The 27045-nt window shown below is 34.8% G+C and overlaps 1 protein-coding gene across 1 annotated transcript in view; it reads right to left on the bottom strand.

The window, feature by feature from the left end:
- The window catches only part of LOC140171842 (uncharacterized), a 327519-nt gene that overhangs the window by 30621 nt on the left and 269853 nt on the right, over nt 1–27045 (bottom strand). The window contains exons 2-8 of the mRNA XM_072195172.1: nt 12929–13213; nt 9173–9499; nt 8317–8558; nt 6403–6583; nt 3947–4173; nt 1833–2091; nt 306–326 (exon numbers count right to left, since the gene is read on the bottom strand). Coding sequence (XP_072051273.1) covers nt 306–326; nt 1833–2091; nt 3947–4173; nt 6403–6583; nt 8317–8558; nt 9173–9499; nt 12929–13213 — 1542 coding nt within the window. The remainder of the gene's footprint in view (nt 1–305; nt 327–1832; nt 2092–3946; nt 4174–6402; nt 6584–8316; nt 8559–9172; nt 9500–12928; nt 13214–27045) is intronic.

Genomic DNA, 27045 nt, shown 5'->3' with positions numbered 1-27045 from the left:
TCTGAGTTACTAGGATACAGTAATCAAACAATATATAGGGCTAAATCATTTACTAAAATGGTTTAAAAGCACTTTGTATGTAGAGATTTTATAAGTTCCGGACATGAGGTGATGAACATATTTATGTACTTCATAAATGTGCACACAAAAAAGAAAGAAGAGGGGTACAGATGAAAATCAGGGTATTATACCCCCTTAAATGAATCCATATTAAATTCTTACCTATTTTGTTTCATATCTAAAATATGTCCCGTTTCATGGGCGTCAAAATCCTAATGTTACAATGAATAACGCTATATACTTACCACTTACGCATTCTGAGAAAGCTGTTAAGATACAAAAGAATAAGATGAAAACAAACATATATCGTACTTTGAAATGGCGGTATTGTTTGCATTTAAGGGCTCAGATAGCGACGTTTTCACGTATTTTTTGTGGGACCTGAGAGCACATCAGACATATCAAATTAAATTTTTAAAACGAGGATTGTCCTTCTGATATCAGATAAGTTTGATGATTTAGTTCGCGATATAATACACATTTTATGGCAAATGATTAAAAATTATATTTTTGAAATTTAACAGTCCTCGAAGTAAATTGTATAAATCTAATGATATGTACTTTAAGTGTATGTAGCTGGGATAACACGCTGACAGGGAAAAATCTATATCTTTAATATAAAAGTGGTTAAAAAGTATAACGTGCGCTCAAAAAGAAACATATAATTTTTCACAAGGTCATATGTGAGTGGACACTACGAATGAGCCGTAAACTCGGCAAATTGTATTCTGAGATAAGGTGCAAAACTTTGTGTGCAAGTCGTATAAGTGTCTCAATTAAGGGCAACATGTTTCTCATTTGATAGCGTTTAAACCAATCAATAATCCTATTGCTGAAGAGGATAATTATCTAATCATTAAATAGCTCTAGTCTTTGTTTGCTTTGGCTAAACCCTGTTCAAGTGGTGGGTTACAATTGCATTGTATTTTGTTTATGTATGTATAACCAACAATAACAATGAGAGGACATTCCTGAACCTCGTTGACTTGGGGATGATTTGAAATGACGGCGCCAATTATGTCTTTATTACCAGAAATGTGGAAACAGAGACACACGTACAACCGAAAAAAGTTAACATTTTGTTGAAGGAGCAGATTTCAACAAACCATAATCCCGCTTCTGGATATCGTTTATATCAATACTCTACTCTAAACACTGGTCAGTAACCAAACAGTTGTCCAACTGACACAACAGCAAAATGCACTGACACGGAACAGCTTCCTGGACCACATTCACAGCCCAATAATTGGCACCCAACGCAAGAAATCTGTAAGTAAGTGGAATAGTGTGGAACAAGACCTTTTTCTTAAAGAAAGTGTGTTAAAAGCAGAAGCAGCCCGTTCCACACCATCACCATTCCACATACTCTTTAGAAATTATCCCCCATGTAACGATCTTCTACGTATTCTCACAGATTTGTTTTGCTGGATGCCAATTATTTGCATGTGAATATGGTCCAGGGAGCTCTTCCGTGTCAGTTCGTTGTTGCTGTTGTTTCAGTTGGACAACTGCTGGGTCACTGATATTTGTTTAGAGTAGAGTATTGAAGTAATCCTGTGTGTAATTTTGTTTCATTTTTTACGACAGGATTTTAATATGACCTTCTGAAAAATTATAAGTTTCTTTTTGAGCCAAGTTTATCTCAAATGCATTAATTTGTTTGTTTTTGTTTAAACGATCGCTTCGTGTGGAGACACGGTTGTGTTCTGATGGCACTAGGTTAAGCAAAATGCTTCCCGTCGTGGTATACAGTTAGTAGAAAGTATGTTTACCTGCTTCCAATAGAACAATCTCTATCGTTGACATTGCTGATACTTCTGCCATTGAGTCAGTCCAATCTGTGGCATACATTGTCAGCAGAACACTTTTGTATGGATTGAATCTTAGTGCGGTAACATTGTCTACAAACAATATTCCCGATTCCATGTTTAGTTGGATACCACCGGCTGTTGCGTTATCCGACGTTGAGTTTAAGTAATATGAGACATCTCTGCCAGTAGTGACGTAAGGTGGAACTCGGTGCATGGCAATCTGTAATATAAAAACGGAATGGAAAAAATGTTGAGTAGACACGACTAGTTATGTTCCTATTAAGGCACGTACTTCGTTTATGTATTTTCTGTTATGGATCCGCAACGTGTTAACAATATTATGTTTTAAACAATCCAGTGTTAATAAAGCAGAATTTAAGCAAAGTCTATGTCCCTATTACAGCACTACTTCGTTTATATATTTTCTGTTATGGATCCGCAACGTATTAACCAACCTTTCAAACAACCCTGCATTAATAAAGCAGAATTAAAGTTTTAACCATCCACATGTTAAAGTTTAACAAACAAACCCAAAGTTTTAACCAACCACAGGTTAAAGTTTAACCAACAAAAGTTACATTTTAATCAGCAAGTTTTAACCTATAACCATGTTGTTTAAAATAGAATTGACAAACAGTTAACTAAAAAGCGTAACCAACCACATGTTAAAGATCCTGTAGATGGTGTTAAAGGCTGTGTTGGTCGTGCTCTATAACCTGGTACAAAATGGGGCGGCGATTTGCCATTCTGCCGGATTATAATGGCACTTCTATTCGAAACTTATTCCTATAAATAAATTGAACTGAACCAGAGATGACGGAACTGATTATCCCGTGGTCAGTCCGGTCCGACTGCCTGAACAGGAAGTACTGCCGAATCAGGCAGTATGTTGCCGAGTCAGGCAGCTTGGTATCCCACAATGCAATGCTCTATTTCAAATAGAGCATCTTTTAATATACGTTATTTCTTGGTTTAGAGTAAAGAAGTAGGTAAAATATATAAAATTATCAATGGCTGTCCAATTAGTAGTATTTTTTCATCAGTTTTAGTTAAAATAAAGTTAATTTGCATATTTAAATCAAATTTAAAAAAAAAAAACGTTAGAAATTGTTTTGTTATTTAAATTATTTTCCTCCCGGTGGAATTTTTTTCGCCAGGTAAAAAATTGTCAACTTACATGTAGCTCATGTGTGTCAAAGTAAAATTTCCACTGATCTTTTATAAAATCACCATGACCAATTTAGTCCTTAGTCTGTCAAATTCGGAAGGGTTACCAAAGCCTGTGTTGCCTGACTCGGCAACAGGCTGCCTGATTCGGCAGTACTTCCTGATCAAGCAGTCGGACCGGACTGGTGGTACTGCGATTATCCCGGTCGATCACTGCGCATGGTATCTGTAATACGATCTGCTGGTAGTCTTCCAAGGTGCTTTTGCGAGCTATCACATTGGTGATACCGTCCATCACTAAAATATCAATCTTAGACGTGTAAGAATTTTTAGGCGTGTAAAATCTTAGGCGTCTAAGATTTCATTGGTCAATAATTGAATACGCCTAAGATGATTGGTTGTTTGGGATTTCTGGTCCTGTGATTCGTTGGTTTAAGTCTACCGCGGAATTCTTAGACGCCTAAGATTACATCTAAGACGCCTAAGATTGCATCTAAGACGCCTAAGAATGCATTTTAGACGTCTAAGATTGCATTTTAGACGTCTAAGGTTAGGCGTGTTATCTTAGGCGTGTTTTGAAGGTATCCGCCATCTAAGTAATTAACACGTTAAACTTCTCTATTTAAAAGTCTTCATCTTAAAATGTATACTTCCCCATTCTGTACAAATCTAATTTTATCTCAAATTATTTTCTTTGATAATTGAGTATTATAAATTATAGGGAATTATATTGCTTTGAAGGTTGACTGATACGCAACAATGGGTAGACTTAAAAAGACCGGGGTCTCGCTAAGCATCTATTATCTGCGTGTCATGATGTTTAAAAAAAACCAATAAATGTTGTAACGGGATCCTTTGATGAATTTAAATTAATACACGTTAACAACTGAGAAAAAATTCAAACTTACACGACTCCCGTAGGTTGCGTTGCGAAACACTTCCACCGTCACATGGTCATGTTCAAATTTAAATTCCACAGATTTGATCGTGATTTCAATCGGATATGTTACACTAGTCCTTGCTGGTATACGGATTGAACCTGCCTCGCCGTCCTCACTAACATTATTCCAAATTGTAATAGCAATATTGTGCACAGTTTCCATACTGTACATCAAGTTTTCTCTAAGCCTTAAATCTGCGATGATATATATAAAGCAAAGAATAATTAGAAAGTATTTTACCTGCATCATATACATGATATTATTGCAACATCGATTCAAGTTCAGAATTATGGATTAGGACTGAGAGGGGGGTTGCCCCCCCCCCCACTAACTTCCAATTATTATTCAGATCATATACCGCTATATTTGGTACCAATGTATAGTTATGGGTACATCTATCTAGTGAAAACATTCCCACATACAATTACTATACTGCGCCAATAAAGTATCCTTACACTTAGAAAAATAATCACAATTTCAAAACTGAACAATATTGGGGTAAATTTGTTTTTTAATAGATGTATCTCATTCTGCACATTATGACACCACATTGAATCCAATGTGATCTCAATAAGTAAAGTTACAAGCAATTGAATAGACGAAAATGCAGTTTTAAAAGTGGCAAACTGGACTACAAGGCGCAAAAAGATTCCCAACAAGCGAAACAATGAGACAACACAGTAATTCAATGAAGCGTTATTTAAAGCAGCTTTTATTTCAGTTTTTACTTCTCTGTACTATTCATAACTTTCATTTATTTCCCAGTTGTTTTGTTTCAGTTTTCTGTTGTTCCTTTTGTTTTAAATTAAAGCCAAACGCATATATTAGCCATTCACCACTCTCAAACCAGATGTCTAGTCTGAGGAGTTTTGAATAGGCCAGTTTGTCACTTTTAAAACTGGGCCTGCGTCTAATCAAATGCTTGTAAGTTAGCTTCTTTAAGTCACATTGGATTCAATGTAGTGTCATAATGTGCATGTTTAGCTATTGTATCTATTAAAAAACATATTTACCCCAATATTGTTCAGTTTGGAAATTGTGATTATTTTTCCCAGTGTAAGGATACTTTATTGGCGCAGTATATAACGTCGTAATGTGAGAGCGCCTATGCAAAATAGGGAAATTCTGGCTATGTACAAAAGTATAGGCACAATTGATTTTCAGCTAAAACAATTCTAAATGCAGCTGTGATGTTAGTTTTACACTATACAATACCGCTCAAGTGGTTAGGATTTCAAACATTCTTTTAGCAGTGCCGCCGAGAGACATTACGGGCCCGGGGCCAAAGTAAACGCACGGCCCCTTTGATCAGCGATGACGGTACAGGACTTCATAAGTGTGTGGGGGTGTGTGTGGAGGGGGTGTAGCAGTGGTGTTAAATCCTTGAACACATGTTGAAGCGGAGCGAAAATAGCGTGTTCAGCTGTCAATCACACATCTAAACATTGAAGGAGACAAATGCGCACGAAGCGCGAACAAATTTGGAATTTGAAAGTGGTATTTTACTCCCAGATTAAGTTTCTCTCTATCAAGTATGAACCATTGAAATAGACAAATGCGCGAAGCGTGGGAAAATTAGCACTTTGTGTTCTCAGGATTAGGCTGCACTCCACTGATTTATTGAAGTCTTCATTATATCGAATATGATCATTTTGGCAAAAACAAACAGTAACATAATTAAAGTGAAACATTTATTAGAAAGTGTGGGTCAAAGGCTATCTTGTATTGAAAAAAAATTACGTCTCATTTCTTTGTTGTTTACGGGCCCACTACTTTTGCTTGCTTTTTATGGGCCGTAAAATAGCAAAGAAAACAGACCTTATAATGGACCCGTTAAGACAAAGAAAAGAGACCGTAGTGGGCCCGTAAAAAGCAAAAAAAAAAAATATATATCATAGGCCCTTAAAAGGGGGAAAATAAACATTGGTGGCATTATTTTGGATATTTTGTTACATTAGTAGAATCACAAAATAGGTCAAGTTTAACAGGGCTCAAAGGGTTTTGACCAATTTTGCCATGCTACCAAGGCATTCTTTCTTTTTTTAAAGGTTTTTGCAAGCAAAGTAAGCTGAGACCGTTTTGATCAAAATCAGAGAAAATTTAAATTTTTTTCCCTTGTGGAATACATATTTTGACATTGGACCTTTTCCCTGATAACTCAAGAAATGTACATCGGAGATAGGTCAAACTATACTTTTTCTGAATCATTATAATGCGAAACAGTGGTATGGTTTTTAACAAGATTTGACCAAATTTGGATGCTGCAATTAGTGGTGGGTGATTTCAGAATTTGACCGGGCTATTTTACAATACAAACTTTCTAATGCAATTTTTTTTTTGCTCCATGATGTGAACTTGTACACATTTGGTCTGATTAAATTAGATTGTATCACATATACAATAACTGAAATAACGGTTCTTACCAATTTTTATATTAAACAAATTGGGATGATCATCTTTATTAAATTTGGCGAGGACATATGGAGGATAAGCATTGGTCGCTGAATAAAATTCACTGTCGTCAATCGAAGCTAAACGTATATCGGCGGTTTTCCATGCACTAACTAACTGTTTTGGCGGCGTTATTCGTAATAGTCTTGTTCCCTATAAAGTGATAAAAAAAAGGAAATTTATCGTTAACAAACATAGCTCTATGTCAACATGTTCAAATATATGTTTTGCTAGATTTCTTTCCTTTAACAATAATATGCTTGTGTTTGAATTACGTATTTGTGTGTAATGTGGGCTGATTTGAAGGCTCATTCAGTGATTAACTCATCCGCACGATTGTAAAAATCATCAAAAACAGATTTTGGTACTTTTGCCATTATCATAGATGTGCTAACATAGCCTGCCTGTGGTTCAACCGAAAACCGTTTATGACAAAATTAGACATTTTACATGAATCTGAGATTTGTATACACTGACAGTATATAAATTACCTACATGTATTTGAATGTATAACAGCTGCGTTACTTTTTGTGCAGTCTTTACATTGTAACAGTATTTAACGGGATGTAACGCCTGCCATGCTAATATCTGTATCTAAATTTCGATAGATAAATAAGCGCAAGAAAGGTAACTGAAGAGTTGGAACAAATGATATGAAGCGTCGTCCGAAAAAGAGAATTATTATCAATGTAATCGCCATGCGTTTGTGTTTTTTCTTTCCTCACCATGCAAATCGTGTAATATATTCGAATGAAACATTTTTTTCTGCCAACTACCACATTGACAATAATGACAGTTCATATCTAAGACATTTTCAATATGTCAAGGGCGCACCTTTACATTTCAAGGTGGCATGGACGTTTTTAGTCGGCCGGTTTTTTTGTCTTAATATTATTATCTACCCAGCAAACACAAAACGTTTTAAAACGTTTTATACAATGATATATTTTGGGTTTTTGGTTTTGGTTAAAACGTTTTAATAACATTAAATGTCAGGTTATATAAAGGTCATGAAAACGTTTTGTATGAAAACACACTGCAAAAATATACACAAATATTCGTTATTTAAAAAAAAATGTTATTGTAAAAGTTGTTTGCAAGTTGTTTTACCAAATACTTTGTCATAAGTTATCATAAAATGTTTTTGAATGTTATGAAAACGTTTTATACGCTTTATATACCCTTTATATAACTCTGACAACCATTTCTAACCTTTTGTGAATGATGTCGAAAACGTTTTGTGTTTGCTGGGTAGTATCATGTTTACCTCAAGGAACTCTTTTCCCACCACGCGACAGTTGTTTTTAAAAGTAAACTTTTATGCATCTCACGTACGCATTGTTTGTGTGTAAAAAACGTCCACGCTCCCACACCGAAATCCAACTGTACACCCTTAACAGTCATGTACAATGATTTTATATAGTCGATAATATATTATCGAGTAGAGCTCAGGGAGGCAGCCATTAGCAGACCACCCATTGCCAGATGGCTAGATGATTTTCAGCTGCACACACAAATGAATAGGAGACATTTGAAAATGAATCATGGCTTTTTGATAAACCGCTTACGGCAATGATTCTGAGCACTGGGCGATTCTTAATTTCACATACAATGCAAAAACAATATTTGTAAAATCTTTGTCAAGAGATTTAGACAGTTATCGAGAGAATTTTCTTTAATATTGTTTTAAATTAGCACAAAATACAATTTTCTAAGCATTGAAAACTACAGGAAGACCATCCGCAGAGCTTCAAGCCACGTGCCAGACAACCTGGCGCCAACTGCAAATGGCTGCGCCCATGTGATGTAAGTCGATAATATATTATCGACTTTATAAAATCATTGTACTGGACTGCTTAAGAACCACGAGTCAAAGGAATACTTACCATGATTCGTTTATCGGTCACTATTAAGGCTTGTGTTTCTGCTAGAATTGGAGTCAGGAGCTCCCCGGTTTTAACTACTATTGTCACGGATATATTCAATATTTCTGAAGCATTATTTGCATAAGTAGGCGAATGTGATGAGCATAGGACAGATATATAAAAAGTTCCCGGTGGTATACTTGCTTTCACCAGTTTAAGTTGTGTTGTATTGCTATCAAATATGACGTGACCTTGTCTATCATCTGTCGGCAATAGAAATGCATAAAGAAGAGAAATCCCATTTTACTGTCGACTGTGACTGTTACGAGTCATATTATATAATAAACACATCACAGGAAGTACTTGCTCCCCGACATGTGCGATAATAACTCAAAATATTTCCCTCCAAATTGAAAATTGAAATAGCAACAAGAAACCAAGCATTGCTATGCAACTTTTGATACCTCGAAAGCGCTAAATTTTTTGCCATGGTCATTTTTGAAAGAAAAAGATGCAGAACAAAACTTGGTTTCGTTTTACGTTTTCAAGTTTTGATGGAAGATTTTGAGTTATTATTTCGTAATGAAGGGGGTAAGTACCTTTTGTAACGTGTTCGGATCTGTTCTGGTTATAAAAACAATGACAATTTGTTGTTGTATGCACAAAACAACTACATAAACAAAAACATTAAAAATAGATTGACGTGTGCTTTTGCATAAACGCACGAACTAGCTTTTGGATATACGCACGAACTATTTTTCCTGTCAAGAGCATTTTGATTACCAAATACAAGATGAATACTCGCGTGTATTCACAATTACTGCTCGCATCAGTTCAAAAACGCTGCTTCTATAATTGAAATTAAGTCTTGACGTACCTCCTTCTTTGAGCATATAGTCGTAGGTATATCCGGTACTTGATGAACCACGTGATACTCCAGGATTGAGGATATAAACAACTCCAGGTGGAGTGGTCTCAAAAATCTGTAAACGTATGTATGGTTTGGCAAGGCAAGCATAAGTACCCTGAGATACCCAGAGTTGTACGACAGTTTCCACACCATTGCTTTTATTGGTCGATGCGGTTGTCAAGGAAGATGAACTGGAGATTATGTCCTCTGCATCTTTTTTGGTAACCGATGTATATGTTTCGGCATGGACAGGTGTTACTTCTTCAGCGCTGATGAGAAGATTAAATGAACATTCTGTTGACGAACAAACAAATACATTTATATTTGAATAATTACAAACTTTTGGGTAAATACAAGGAATATGAAACCTGTTTTGTATTATTATTATTTCGCTATTTTTTGTTACTATTCATTAAGGAGATGTTTGGCACAGATCCCCTTCTGAAAATTCTTATTTACCTTATTCACGATATAATTCAAATTTTATGACAAGTTATTTTTGTGTGTGAGGTGGGATGAAAAGCCGACGATCAAATGAAAATTTTGACCTTTCATATTGAAGATAAGGATTTCCCCCCCCCCCCCAAAAGACCTAATGTTTTTGGTGTTTTGGGGAAAAAATCCATATCCTCAATACGAAAGGTCAACATTTTCAATTGATCGTCGGCTTTTCATCCCACCTCCATACACTTAAATACATATCATCAGATTTATAAAGTTTACTTCGAGTACTGTTAAATATCAACAATATCAATTTTTAATCATTTGTCATAAAATGTGTATTACGTTGCGAATTTCAAAAAATCAAAATTATTTGATATCAGAAGGACATTCTTCGTATTCAGAATGCAATTCGATATGTCTGATGTGCTCTGATGTCCCACAATAAATACTTCCCAAACGTTCATACCCCATCCCTTAAGTGTGTGAGCCTTTCTGCACTCATGTTGGCGATTTTTACGATTTACCGAAATGATACTTGCATGGGACGTAAATGAATGATTTAAGGTGCTGAAAGCAAAATCGTAATTTTAGCGCTAGATTTTATGAAACCATGTAGCATATTATGTTGATCGAATCATTATAAGTATACATGTACCTTACAATGAGGCAACTACAACATCAAAATGCGAAAATAACCTTAACTCTAGACCTACTGAGCCAATTTTTTGAAAGTGCACCAAATGTCATAAACTGGCATCAATCTTTGTCAAATTAGAGTGTTTGGTAGCAAATTTGGTATCAAACTGGAACTAACAAGATTCTGCACACGACCTTATCACTCATATTTTCATAACACGATCAGGTTTTGGTGTAGAATGGGTTACTTATAAGTACGAACTTCCTTTATTTGAATGGTTTATGTCTACTTCTAATATATTTTGGCTATGTGGGCTTAATTCTAACATTAAAGACACTCTGAACATATATATAACGGTTTTGAACCTTCTGATCTGGCATCAATATTGAATATTTGTTCAATAATCTAATGACGTGAAAATCGCATTGAGCACCGAAGTGACATTGATGGACAATTTCAAAGAGCTTGTGAAGGACATATGTGAGTGGACGCGGCGAATCAGCCGTAAACTCGGCAAATTGTATTCTGAGTTAAAGTGTAAAATGTATGTGAAGGTCGTATTCATAGGTGTATCAATTCGTTGCGACAAGTATCTTATCAAACGCTGTTTAAATCAATCAATAATACTACTGCTGAAGAGGATAATAAGCTTCTACCTATTTCTATAGAATAGTTCTTGTCTTTGTTTGCTTTGGCTAAATCCTGTTCAAGTGGTAGATAACAAAGCATTGTATTTTATCTAGGTATGTATAATCAACAATGAACAATGAGAGGATATTTCTGAACATCGTTGACTTGGGTATTATTTGAAATGACCGCCAATTATGACTGTTGGATATTTATTACCAGAAATGTAGAAAAAGAGACACATGTAGAACCGATAAAAAATACAATTTTGTCGAAGGAACAGAGTTCAACAAATCATAACCCCGCTTTTGGATATCGTTTGAAGTCAAATGATATACCATTTTAAAGCTTATGGTATATATTTTCTAAACACGAAATAAAACAAAATTGACCGGGCCGACTTTAAGGCTGATTCGCCGCGTCCAGTCACATATATGATGATAAACCCGACTTATCAAACAAAGCATCAAGCCAGATGTCCCGCTCACAATGTCACATCGCAGACATAATGCGATCATGAACGGTTAATTTAATAAGCATCTCGTGCAGCCAACCTGTTTACGAGAGTACCCAATATGTTAAAATGCCTATGTAACTTGTACTGACGAAAATAAAATACTTCGAGAAATGCGTCATAAAAGACTTTGCGATATCTGATATACAAACCACAAAAGAATGAAGATATCTGTTAATACGCAGAATATTGATTAACCACCGAATTGTATCTATTGTTATGCAAAACGCTTAATGCATTGTGGGAAGGAATTTCGGAACAAATTGACTTCCGGTAGAGAAACCCTAAATCCGCGTATTCGCCCGTGAATATACTAACAAAGATAAATATTATGTCAAAATTTAAACTAACAGCCAATACCTGCTCTGATTTAAGTTCTACTTTGTTGAAATTGGTTGGGAATTAAAGGTGATCGAAATCATTAGAACGAACGAAATCATGTTAATGTTCTAATCAATATTCTCTCCTTTTATTATAAATGTTTATTTGAGAACGCTTTGTGTGCAAATCAATAGGGCATCCATTGGACCAAACTGCAACTTTGTATCTTTTACTTGGGATTTTGGATTACCTTTATTTATTTTATTTTGGATTGGCTCAAACTTCAAAATTGCTCCAATCTTGTTAAAACCACACCAAAGTATTCCTCCGGTCATAACGATATTTCTGAAAAATTATATATGACCTATCTGGGACATATCGTTCTTGAGATATAAGCAAAAAAGTTTAAATTGTGGCAGGTCAGGTTTTTTGGCCACATAGGGGTCAAAAACTAAACTGCTCCGATTTCATGAAAAATGGTCTTAAATTATTCGTCAAGTAAAATGAAGTCAAATAAGGACAAGTTCTCACCATCTAGGATGTTTCGTTATCACAGTTATCTAGGTGATAGGTCCTATAGGATGCAATGGGGATTGACCGTTATTGTCGGGTTTTAATAACAAAGCATTATAGACAGTACAAACTAATGACAAAATCAGAGTAACTTTGATATTTGAACTCTGCTGAATCAAATGTGACCCCTATTGACTCCATGAGACAGTTTTTGAAGTTAAATGTCAAATATACCTTATTGTTTACTATCCATTGTTTCTGAGGGAGCACGGAAGCCCCTTCCTCCGAAGGAAGTCTTCGTTAAGAACATACAGAGGTGAAAGTATCTTGTATTTCAATTCTATTGCTGTCTGTACGTATAAGGAAGTGCATCTTGTAATAAAATGTTTTGTCATATGACATTCTTTCTAAAAGTATTTTGCAAACAGCAAACAAACAAACAAACAAACAAACAAACAAACACAGAGAAATGCAGCAACAACGACAACAACAACGGACAATGCAGCATTGGCTTAGAGCAGTTCTATCATAAGAAACATGCTTTCGCTGAAATTGTCTAGCTAAGACTTCATTACAGTTCACGAGTTCGTACGAACTCATCAATATTCAATTTAAGACCTGACACGAAATTGTTTACCTACCCTACATTTAAAAAATCAATACATACCTAAGTAATCATCAAACGGAAGCAGCAGTTCATTGAGAATAACCTTGCCGTTCAAATCATTCTCGATGATAAACAACTGTTGCAGTGAGCCATTGAAATACGCCTCGGCAGCGCAATTGCCTTGAAGCTCTACCTCTACAAGGGAGTACACTATGTCAATGGAATCCTGTTGGTTGTGATCTTTAAAGACTGCCATCACTTCTGCAACTGTTGTGTTGACTTGTGAATGTTCGTTTAGAGTGTAATTATACGTGTCGGATGGAAAATATATTTCAGCTCTGCATTCTGTAAGGGGAAAATCAAAGTTTGTATGAGGTTAATATATTGGAAATCTACACAATTTCACAATGGACGTGTTTGGTGCCTATTCTATCAGAAACGTGATTGCAACTTGTTTGCAATAGTTCACCTATAGTCTTGCAATATCAAATTGTTTGATCGTTCAGTCCTTTCAGGGCAAACAAAGAAATTGCAAGTTACATACATGACAATACATTAAGGGATCTGGGATGAGCGTTTTGAGCGTTTCGGCAGTATTTTTTGTGGGACATGAGAGCACATCAGACATATCGAATTGCATTCTGAATACGAAGAATGTCTTTCTGATATCAAATAATTTTAATATTTTGTAATTCACGATATAATACAAATTTTATGACAAATTATTAAAATTTGATATTTTTCACATTTTTGATATATAACATTCCTCGAAGTAAATATTGTTAATCTAATGACATATTCTTAAAGTGTATGTAGCTGGGAGGAAAACCGACGACCAATTGAAAATTGTTACCTTTCATATTGAAGAGATGGATTTTTTGGTGTTTTGGGAAAAAAGTCCATATCTCCAATACGAAAGGTCAAAATTTTCAATTGATCGTCGGCTTTTCATCCCACCTACATACACTTTAAGTATAAATCATCAGATTTATAAAGTTTACTTCGAGTACTGTTAAATATCAAAAATATCAAATTTTAATCATTTGCCATAAAATGTGTATTACATTGCGAATTTCAAAAAATCAAAATTATTTGATATCAGAAGGACATTCTTCGTATTCAGAATACAATTGATATGTCTGATGTGCTCTAATGTCCCACAATAAATACTGTCCAAACGTTCATACCCCACCCCTTAAATCAAAACAATCTTAAATATAATTTATTTCCTAAATGTACAAAACAGAATACAAATACATGTAAACATGATAATCTTAAGAAACCGTTGTTTTGTGATCATACATACATGTGTACAAAATCATTTTATCCTGAACATTATTTTTTCCCTTTTCATATACAGAATATTCATTCTTACCTGCTTACAATCACTCATGTTATTGTAATTATGTTGTTTCTCTCGTTCTCACTATATCTCCCTCTCACTCACACACTCCTATTCTTTCTTTATAGGCTCGCTTACCCCGTCGTTTACGAGAACTTTTAAAGAGTTACAATAGGCTCTATATAACATTTCAACATAATCGAGATTGTAGGCTCGTCATTCATACTTAAGTTTACATAGCCTTCGGATATAGAACATGGAAACAATTTCAAAGCTATCAGTTTTCCACATATTTCGCTGCCACCTGCTTCAATATGTTAGCGAAAGGAAGTAATTTGCTTTATGGCTGCCCTGGAATGTATTTCAATATATTATATTCATGATGTGTTCTCTGCGTTTACTTTGTTTGAATTTGGTTTAATAAATTAGGAGATTGTTACATAGCAATCTGTTCCTTTATTAGCCTTACTAATTGGTAAATACAGTTTTCTGTTTCCGTTTGTTACCAACTATTTTACAGGTGATCATGCACATGTGATGTAATTGCAATACGGAAGCTTTGGATTATGACGTTCCACACGTTGACATATTTCCATCAGAAGCCAATACTAAACTTGTCCTGAACTGGGTCATGTTATGAAGTTGCAATAAAGGAAACGCATTACCCTGCACTGAATTATCGATAGTTATCAGAAAGTGAATATTAATATAAATCTGATATTAGAAATTCAAAAGGGTACGAAATATACTGTACGGTGGCATGATAAATTTGAAAAACATTTTTTGAAAATTCAAAAAAAAATGTTTTGTTAAAAATATACAATCTGTGCCTGCAATAACCAACATCACTTCCGGTGTAATTTCTTTTACAATTTACGAACAGATAACGCGTTATTCTTATAATTATATTGCTTTTACAGGTGCAATAAGTACATTGTTGTAAGCCATTCGATATAATCAAATCCTTTTTAGAGACGTCATTAAAGAAAACACTTCCAGAACTGTAAGGGGTGAGTGGGTGTATCAGGTGTGATTATTTGCTGTATTGTACTACGCACCCAGGTATATACAATCATATCATTGATAGGATCTTGTGAAGAAGGCTGAATATTTGAAAATAATTATGTTTAAAATGAACTTGCTTTATATATAGCGTATAACAATTGTTGTGTATATATTATTGCTTATTTGTGACCCGGCAGCACAAACGAGCCGTAAATTCCCTAAATTGTATTCTGTGTTACGGTGTAAAATGTGTACGAAGGTCGTATTCATCGATAACTTAAGCTGGCCCGACATCCGTCTTATTTTGATAGTCAAAAACTAATCAATAATCCTATTGTTGAAGTGGATAATAAGCTTCTACCTTAGATGGCCGGCTATAGAACTTTTAATAGCTCTGGTCTTTGTTTGCTTTTGCTAAATCCTGTTCAAGTGGTGGGTTACCAGGCATTGTATTTTGTACAGGTATGCATAACCAACAATTAACAATGAGAGAACTTTCTTAAACCTCGTTGACTTGGGGATGATTTGAAATGACCGCCAATTATGACTGTTTGATATTATATTGCCAGCAATGTGGAAAAAGAGACACATGTAAAAACGTAAAAAGCTATAATTTTGTTGAAGGAGCAAAGTTTAACAAACCATAAACCCGCTTCTGGATATCGTTTGAAGTCAAATTATATACCATTTTTATGTTTATGATGTTTATTTCTTTCGAAATAAAACAAAATTGACCGGGGGAGGAATTTACGGCTCATTCGCCGTGGACGGTCACATTTTATCAATATGTTGTGCAACCATGCGTCTTTCACTTGACTTGGTGCTCTCTATTCTTTGTGAGGGGTGCGGTGTAGCCTAATTGATGCATTTTGCAATAAGGTGTATTCTTTATTGAGTTTTAATTTTGTATGTATGGTGTGATCAGGAAAGCGCATAGAGACTTGATGCGCTATATAAATATCTTGTATGCTATTCCATGATAAATATATAAAAAGCAGCTGCCACATATATACAGTAAGCCAAAAAATTAAGGTACCAGTTATGTTCACCTCTGTATATCCTAAATAAAGACAAATATGTCAAAATTAAAACAAGTAGCTAATACCTGAACTCTTTAGCACTGATTCAAGACCTTATTTGTTAAAATTGGTTGAGAATAAAGAAACAGTGATCTAAAACCTATTGAAGAGACGAAATCAAAAGTTGCACTTTTGTGTTCTAATCAATGAAAGCATGCGACTAGTTGTAACGTGCTAATCAATGCAAGCACGGCGCTAGTTCCCTTCTTCACGAACGCTTTGTGTACAAATCAATAGCGCATGCAATGGGGGAAACTGCAACTTTTAAATTGGCACCTTCCTTGGTGTTTTGGATCATCGTGTCTTTATTTCTAGAACAAATTCAACGAATAAGGTCTTAGATTCGAGCTAAAATATGCAGCTATTAGCTACTGGTTCCAATTATGACATATATGTCTTTGTTTAGAATACACAGGGGGTAAACATAACTGGTACCTTAATTTTTTGGCTTACTGTATATTTGATTTGTTAAAATTAACCCATCAGTTCTAGAACAGTGAACTTCAAACTTCGTTTATTTAAGTACATTAGTCATAAAATCAGTGTGCATTGAACCATTCATAAACAATTCCAATAAATCAAGCTTATAGCACTAAATACCCAGTGTTTGATACTTCAGGTCGAGCTCATTGTCTGGAGTTTTAAAATTAAGAAATAACATCCGTGAGAGTCTTTTAATTCAAGACCGAAGCAGTCAACTTAAAAGATGCATTAAAGCTGTCTTATTATACAAGTGCATAAATTATTCAATCCTTTTTGGTTCAGGAATAATTAACGAAATTAATAACAGTTCTTTCAAAGACACCGTATTCATACCTTTGCACATGTCAAAGGTCAATGGACTATTTGGACAATGTGTTTACTCATATTTGTTTTTTATATCAATACAACAAAACAAATTAACTGAAGTTGTGATGTGAGATATGATGTGTACTATTATCAAATCTTATGGTGAAATGGAATCAACCCAAGGGGCACTATAAATATTTTATTTAACAAAAGTCAACTTGATACATCGATCGATTCCTGACTCACCTAAAAGATTACCTAAATTTACCCCTTTATCCCTGTATCTTTAAAATGGATGCACTCTATGTTTAGAAAAAAAAAACTATATTGCACATAATATATTTTCCGTTTAGACGGATTTGGAATAGTTATTTGTGACACGATCTGGTCCATGGGGGCCAAAGGAGGCATTTTTGAAAATTGAGTTACAGTAATTATTTACTGAGAACACCAAAGGTCTAGCATACTTGGTTCTAAAGTTCTGAAGTTTTTTAATGTCTATTTTCTTATGTATTTTATTGTTTTTTACTCCATATTTTTACCTTTATCTCAGTTTCAAATTTGCCGCCTTTGGCCCCCATGGACCAGATCGTGTCACATTTAAAGAAAGTACAAAAGGTAAACACAAAAAGTATTCTTAAAACTAAAAACAGAGATAACTGAAAACATTGGAGTTTTATAAATAACTGTTAACAGTCCATCTTTATAGATGTTTACCTAATCAAGGCCACTTGTTTCCCATAGTTAATAGCTTTTGTTGTATATAATGAATATGTTATACGTATTGTGCTGTAGACATCTGAATTGAACAGACATGGATGTTTTACCACTTATCAGATTATGTATTCTGTGATATTAGATTTACACATAATCTATTGCCTAAATCATGATATTTCAGCCGTTGATAAATATGTTATTAATTGATGCATTTATAAGTTGATAATAATGTGCCATGTCAAAAGGAGACACTTTTTGGGCAGGATCGTGAATACAGAAATAGCCAAAAATCTGCCCGGGTATTTTTTTTTTCACAATTTGCCTTTGTTGCGAATTTATGATGTTAGTAATGTTCAAAATATTGTTTGAAGGAAATCCCTACTTGCAACATAGTTAATAATATTTTCAAAGGCCGATATCTCAATTTCCAATATTACAATACCATACCTTACGAACTCAATATCTTCGCTTAGGAATGTCCGATTTCACTGGAAAAACGGCGTTGTGGAGCAAAATATCTCTTTATTTAGGATTTGTAAAACCTCGAAATTGATAACCTGCCCAAAGGTGTCTCCTTTTGATATGACACGTCACATATAAGTTTATAATATCAAAGTCATCTCATAAAACACACAACGTCCTTTGTTATTAACTCAAGATGTTCTTACATACATGCCCGAGTACATTGAGTCAGAATCATTACAGTTGACCATGACCTGAGACAATAATAGCATATTAGACATGCGAGTGCATTACTACATGTACAGTTGAGAGATAGCTAGGTGATATCAAAATGATAATAACTAAACTAAACACAATTTACAACCCGGTTTGCTGGACCATTGTGGATCATAATAATATAATAAATTAATTACTGTTTAAAATATTTTGCTCGAAATTAGTTTCTATCACATTGCATCTGGTAGTCATGCAAATAACTGAAGGAGGAATCCTAATTAAAGGAGGATTTCGTGATTCTAGCAATCTCTTTTTGTGACATTTTTCAGTAGATATCCATTAAAAAAGCTTACTCCCCAAATTTCAGTTGATTCCGATTTTGCGTTTGCGAGTTATGCATGATTTATGGATGGCGGAAAGCTTCAAAATACGCCTAAGAATACGCCTAACCTTAGACGTCTAAGATGCAATCTTAGACGTCTAAGATGCATTCTTAGGCGTCTAAGATGCAATCTTAGGCGTCTAAGAAATTCGCGGTAGACTTAAATCAACGAATCACAGGACTAGAAATCCCAAACAACCAATCATCTTAGGCGTATTCAATTATTGACCAATGAAATCTTAGACGCCTAAGATTTTACACGCCTAAGAATTCTTACACGTCTAAGATTGACCATTTGACCGTGACTAGTGATGGACGGTATCGCAAATTCGATCAAAACGGACGCTGTGAGTTAGAGAATATTTCGAACAATGGCTGGGTGGTGTGTTTTTAATAAACTCATTTTCTCTCCTTAGCCACCCGCGTCAATCCCAAAGAGAAAGGGGTGATGGGGTGGGAGGGGGATAGGGTACATGTTCTCCCACCTTTCGGCACAATGGCCCATTGTTTTGTTCTTTTCAGCCACTTTTTGACAATTCAGGCGGAACAATGTATTTTACATAATAGGCTTTTTTTCATTTGAACATAATCTAGCAGTTGATGTTGTTGTTGCAAACTGATAAAACTTTAATTTGTTTTAAATATTTTGTTTTTCTGTTGACTTGCAGTTAATGTAAGATTTCTATTTGTGTGGCTGTAGTGTAAATGATGATGATAATGATGATGATGATGATGGTGTTGTTGTTGTTGTTGCTGTTGTTGTTGTTGTTGTTGTTGATGATGTCAAATGATGTCAGATGATTATTAGAGTCGTGGTGGTGATGATGATGGCAGTGATGAGGGATTAAATTCTGTATGAAATTTTCACCTCCCCCGCACCCACCCAGTCAATGTTGTTTTGATACTGAGATAGGAACGGACTAGTATTGGCTCCAACATTGATTGGGGGAGGGGGTTGCAAGCAATATGAAACATTAATGTTTGCCACTCATGTTACTTGTAATGTTTAAACAAAGAGCACGTGTCTATGGTGTCAACCTGCTTACTTTTCATGTATGTTTTTTCTTAACACGTATGCTATGACTGAGCCAAAATACACAGTTAGGGACGCACCATTTGATACTCGGGGGGGGGTAGGAAGTTGGGGTCGGGGGAAGAAATTTTTTTTTTCGCCGCCGAAGGCGGCTAAGTTTTTTTAAAAAAATTCATGCATTATACACAGTTAGGTGGGGAAGCTTTTTTTTTTTTTTTTTTTTAGTGTTGGTGGGGAAAGTTTTTTTTTTTGCTCATGTAGTGGGTGAAGTTTCTTTTTTTTTAAAAACTTCCTACCCCCACCCTGAGAATCTAATGGTGCGTCCCTTAAGAGACCTCGATACCTCCATTCAACAAGAAAGTTAACCTGACGGTGTAGGGTATGATGCGTTTATATCCAATACGTTCAGAGGTCAAGTTATTACTGCACACACATTATAAGGTCAACCAACTATGTCCTTATAATTCGAACAGCGTGTGACATATTTTCGCCAACTTCGGGCCCCCAGGCCAAGGCCAAATCGTCTTTTATAATTGAAGAGATCAGATATGCATAATTTCAGTCTGCAAAGTGCAGAAGACAAGAGGTCAAATTTTCTATGTTAAAAATAGAATCATGGAGGTATATAAATATATGCTAGGCATGTTTGTTCCTCTTTGTTGTTTGTGTATTAATTTTCATCAGACGCCTAAGATTGCATCTTAGACGTCTAAGATTGCATCTTAGACGTCTAAGGTTAGGCGTATTCTTAGGCGTATTCTTAGGCGCATTTTGAAGGTTTCCGCCATCCATACGATTATGTGTATTACACTGCTCCATAGGCCACTGTTGTAATTTCATTCTGGTATTCCAGAACGAAATATAAATTTGACGATATTTTAGCTAAACGGACTAATTTGCAAGAAATAGTTGGTACATAAACATTATTTAGCCAGAGGTTTCCAGTGGTATAAAAATCTCAACTTTTTTTGAGAAAAGTGGGGGATGAGGCTGTGGATCACGAAATGACCTTTTAACTCTAACGTATTTATATAGTACTGCAACCAATCTTATTATTAGATGGCAACCAGTATTTCTTTGAAAGTGTATCAATGGAAGCTGAACAATAGCACCAGAGGAAAACGAGTATCTACTCTCTCAATTTGATAATTCCTTGCTTCCGGAAGGATGAATTTCCAATTTTTACATAGCTCTTGCGAATAAAGCACAATATAATAATATAGCCACTCTGATGCATTGCTTTTCAAATTGAGCTGCATTGACCTTGAATATACTAGATATCCTTCAATTCCTCTTTTCTATATAGTTAGAGAATAAAGGTATTGTTTGTAGCCGCTGTCGATCTACTGTCTCTTATAACACGGGCGACATAATTGTATTAAGTAAAACAACGAGGCGAAGCCGGGTTGTCTTAAGCCATTCTTAAACATTTCAATTCAAAATAAAAATATTAATCATATTAAACCACATTTTAATCATATCATATCCTACATTTTACAAGGAATTACCTGTTTGGTTCAAATGGCTCGTACGAGTATCGCGTCAACTTGCACGCACTGAACCGTGTTATATCGTGTCACATCACACGGCTGATTTATTATTATTATTATTACCGGTATTATTATTATTATTATTATTATTATTATTATTATTATTATTATTATTATTATTATTATTTTTATTATTATTTATTATTATTATTATTATTATTATTATTATTATTATTATTATTATTATTATTATTATTATTATTATTGTTGTTGTTATCATTATTATTATTGTTGTTGTTGTTGTTGTTGCTGCTGCTGCTGTTGTTGTTGTTGTTGTTGTTGTTGATGATGTTGTTGTTGTTGTTGTTGTTGTTGTTGTTGTTGTTGTTGTTAACAATCATTGTTATAATCATTATTACTCATCCGTAACTTGATTATATTTATTCAATTGTAAGCGAGTTCTTGTCAAAATATCACAAATACGAGTTAGATCAAATATGCCTACAATATGGGCTAATAAGTGAGCTCTCTGACGCCAACAGAGTTAACAAGATGGACGAATTGTATTCACATAGCTCCATAAGTATACTTGGCGTACACTTCTGCCTACAAGGGTAATTAACTCTAAAGGGTTTTTCTCTTAATAATTCAGGGACGAACTTAGTTATAGATGTCAGGTGGGTGTATGCGCACCAAGGGATTGATATCGGCTTCATTTGAGTGGAAAATCTGGAGCGTATATCTGAGATTGTATATATTCTTTTGGTATGTTGTTTCCTGAACCAAACAAGATTAATTAATTTATTCTCAGATATCATTAATTCCACTGGCCTCAAAAAGAAATTTTTCACAAGGTTACATCTTAATACTGTCCTGACATGGAACAGCTTCCGGGACCACATTCACAACCCTATAATTGGCACACAACACAAGAAATCTGTGAGTAAATGGAAAAGTGTGGAACAAGACCTGTTTCTTGAAGAAAGTGTGTGAGAAGCAGAAGCAGCCCGTTCTATACACTATTCCACTTACTCTTTTGAAATAATCACCATGTGTAAGGAACATGTGCGCATTCTCACATTTTTCTTGTGCTGTGTTCCAATTATTCGCCTGTGAATGTGGTCCCGGAAGCTGTTCCGTGTCAGTGCATTTTACTGTTGTGTCAGTTGGACAACTGCTTGATTACTAACATGTGTTTAGAGTAGAATATTGAAGTAATCCTGTGAGTAATTTTTGTTCATTTTTATGGACAGGATATTAAGATATGACCTTGTGAAAAATTATAAGTTTCTTTTTGAGGCCAGTTTATGCACTGACTGATTGTTCTTGAAACTAAGACTGAAGTGGTGAATATTCATTGGTGTCAGGCATAAATGGTTCAATGTACAATATACTCTTGGGCTGGATTAAACATGAGTTCAATGCGGTATAATTCCAGAATGGAAGGGTCAATTTCCTAAATTTAAATCTTATGTAATAACCACTTTATCACGCATTATTATTATTAACATATTTTCCTTCCTTCTGTTTCGTTGTGTCATTACTGTCACATTAAATTCTGTGATGGTACAGTTCTTTCACAGACACAAGTATAATGAATTTTATACAACCTGGAATGAATCTCATCCAGTTTCTCATAACATTACTTTATACAACGTGATCATATGTGACGTGCCATGTCAAAAGGACACACTTTGGGGCAGGATCAAAATCGGGGAAATAGCCACAAATCTGCCCGGGGAGATTTTTTCACAATTTGGGTTTGTTGCGAATTTGTGATGGTATTAATGTTGAAATTGTCTGGTAGTTTCAGGCCGGAATATAATTGGCATCTTGTATTTTTTGAGACATTTTTCAAGGCAATTCATACTCTCAACATTGTCAGTAATTTTTTTTAAAGGCCGATATCTCAATTTCTAATTTTATAATGCCATAACTTACAAACTCAATATTTTCGCTTAGGAATGTCCGATTTCATTGGGGAAAACGGCATTATGGAGCAAAATATCTCTGCATTTAAAATACGTAAAAACCTTAAAATTGATAACCTGCTCAAAAGTGTCTCCTTTTGACATGACACGTCACATATATTAATTTGTCTAACAAAATATAAAAGGTTCAATTCTACATCTGGACAGTTACCTACAACTATCAAACGTGTACTTATAAAACCCTCTCTTTTTAACATAGATTTTCGCTTCTTTTCCAACTTATTCATCTTTTGTGTTATTGTTTATCCTATAAACAGTATATTTGTGTGCAAATTGAGGGCGCTATTTAGATATATTTTAGATTTAATTTAGGCAAATAGCATAAGTTATTCCTAACATTTCATAATAATATTTTTTTTAATTTCATTATTTGTTACTATTTTCCTGATGTTTTAATACCATCATACCAGTGTCTACCCCTCGTAAAGATGAAAACACGATTTAAGATAAATAGCGCCATTAGTGTTCACCTTTCCTAAAAATAACGTAGTTTTACGTGCTATCAGTTACCAGAATGAGCTGTAGTTAAAATGTTTGCTTAATGCTTGTCATTTCATAACAATTTTCATCATAGTTTGTATTATATTATAATGCTGTTAAAATTGTTGTGTCCTATCATCATTTCTAATATTATGTATTGTAAAAGTTCCAAATGTCTATGATTGTTATGGCTGAAATCCAATGTTTGGCCAATTTTGACTGATAGGGTGGGTACAACTACCTTACGTTCATTTAGCGAAATTAACCGTATCTGTCTAACTGACGGAAAATGCTACAAAACCTGAGTTAATCCCGATATAGGTTAAGCAACTCTTGACATCATTAACTCTCTCGTTAATTACAATATCCAGCATTTTTCATTGTTTTTTAACTAATTAAGTCGGGGAAATATTGGGTGAAGTTAAAAAAAAGTGTTGTTATTAATTGTGAACAAAGACACTTCTGAGGGTAACGTTGCTTTTGTATTCTTTTACATTTCGTGATACACATAAGGGGACATGTTATCAATTTATGCACTTCCAAACGTGCCTCTAATATCTAAAACATTTCTTCAAAGCTTTCATCAATCTCGAGCCATTTAGGAGGTTCCGCGTAGAACTTGTGAAGTATTGGCCTGCAAAATGTCGACGTTGTATTTGCTTTAAGCATACATTAAGCAACGTTACACGGTTAGCCATTTGAGAGTCGTACTCAACGGAAAATTCTAAAATGCTTGCATAATAATACTACATCGCAGACATAGGAAAGCTGATACAAGTCCCTGTTACTTAACATGGTTTTTTTTTAAAGAATAAGACAAGCTGGAGATAAAATAGAATTGATGAGAGGCTAATATGGACCAGACAACATCAGGGATACGATTTCAGTGCCACCAAGTAATACTTATTTAACACATATTAAAGCATAAGAGACAGTCGTGTAAGTAGCAGTAATTTGATAGTTCGTACAAGCACATGGTTTCAGATTGGTACTGACACGTCTTTTAGTCCGCCTATGGATATTTAACTTATAAAGCTGAAAATAGATTAATGTAAAGAACGTTTGGTCGAAGGTCAGTTGTGTTAAGTGCGTAGTTGAAGTTTTTAAAAGTGTCTGAAGTGATTTGGGGCATTTCCTGAGAACAGTCACTAATGCTGACCTGGAAACTACTGACCTGGGAACCGTTAATTTAGTTCAGGATGTCTTATTATCAAGAAGCGGACCATTTCTCTGACTTCTTGACCTTTATTGGAATTTTATTGGGGGGGGGGGGTGACACAAAAGACAAATGCATACTGTGTTAAATTAGAATAAGACAAGCTAGGGATAAAATAGACTTGATGAGAAGCTAATAGGGACCAGAGAACGCGGTAAGTTGTGGTAATATGATAGTTCGTACAAGCACAATGTTTGAAATTTGTACCGACTTGTCTTGTAGATATTTTACTTTTACAGCTGAAAATACAGTAGATTAATGTAAAGAACGTTTGGTCGAAGGTCAGTTGTGTTAAGTGTGTAGTTGAAGTTAAAGTGTCTGAAGTGATTTGAGGCATTTCCTAAAAACTATATTGCCACTTAGGCTGACCTGGGATGCTGACCTGGGAACCGTTAATTTATCATTCATTCCGGACGCCTTATTTAAGAAACGGACCCTTTTCTCTTACTTTTTGACCTTTTTATTGGAATTTTTTTAGGGGTAATGTCAACCTCCACGACCCCCCCCCCCCGGGCGTGTGGTCAGATGCCATATAAAGTTGGAAATCAGGTGATACAATAGACTGATGCGTTATATTTACTAATCAAAGTAGGTATGGCCCAACAAAAGTTGTATTATAAAATCACACGTTTCTATATATTTCAAAAGTTTGAATTAGGTGGTTCAGAATTGTTGTCTGAAAAAGTAGGCCACTTTTTTGTATTAAAACTAATGATATTGTTTTTGTTTGTTTTATATTAGATGCCAATATGTTTGCCATATTTGCACAACCCACATACTGATGTTGTAGACACCTGCTACAGATGGTTAAGAATAATTTTGTGTGGTAAAGTAGGTCACAAGAATGGCTATTATGAAAATACAGATGACGTAAAATGAGTAAATGTTACCCAAAATGTGTTTATCATTACCTGTGTCAATGAAGGATTAATATAACTATAATATCATATTAAATACCACCTACGTGTCATGAATTATGTATGACAATACGATTATTGGAAGTGGGTGAGCGAGTCCATTGGATTTCCGGATCTAAATTTAAACTGAATTTAGTATGGTCAACATTTGGCGATGAGCGATCGACACCCCAAACCATGTCGTGGATTTTTACATTTGCTGTCCTAAAACTCGGATTGTTGTCCAAATATGAGTCATTTATACACTGCTATCGAACTATGCAACAAGTTATTGTTATAGTAGAAAAAGTGTTGAAAGTAATCTGTAGGTAGTCATGTTTAATACTCTCAACGTCCGTTCAAGTGCTGAATAATTCACTTTACTATAAGATGTTATAAGATAGATATATATACAGTAAGCAAAAGAAGAAAGGGACCAGTTGTGTTCAACCCTTGTATATCTTAAGGGGGTACTACACCCCTGCCCAATTTTGTGCCCATTTTGGCATTTTTCTCAAAAATTATAGCGCATTGGGGACAAGTAAGATATGTATATTATAGGGGCAATGACTACAACTACTGCACTGGAAATTTTATTTCAGCACAGACAACAGTTGTGGAGTTACAGTAAAAAATGAGGGAAACCAATATTTGATCAATAAATCAATAACTACTTGCTTTGAGTTGCTGAATTTTCAGTACAGTAGTTGTAGTCCTTGCCCCTATAATATACATATCTTTCTTGTTACCAATGTGCTACAATTTTTGAGAAAAATGCAAAAATAGGCACAGAATTGGACAGGGGTGTAGTACCCCCTTAAACAAAAACAGGTCATAATTGGAACCAGCAGCCAATATCTGCCTCTTTTAGCTCGAATTTCAGACCTAATTCTTTGAATTCGTTCAAGAAATAAAGACATGACGATCGAAAAACCCAAGAAATATGCAAATTTAAAAGTTGCAGTTCGCTCCATTGCATGCCTTATTGATTTGTACACAAAGCGTTCTCAAACAAGAAATAGTGAGTTCAATTCTTAGTTTTGTTCCAGTGAAATTTTTTATACTACATTATACCGTCG

This window comes from Amphiura filiformis, chromosome 15, assembly GCF_039555335.1.
Source record: "Amphiura filiformis chromosome 15, Afil_fr2py, whole genome shotgun sequence".
NCBI classification, from domain to species: Eukaryota; Metazoa; Echinodermata; class Ophiuroidea; order Amphilepidida; family Amphiuridae; genus Amphiura; species Amphiura filiformis.
The sequence above is the reverse complement of the archived record's forward strand: the minus strand, read 5'-3'. Positions and strand labels throughout refer to the sequence as shown.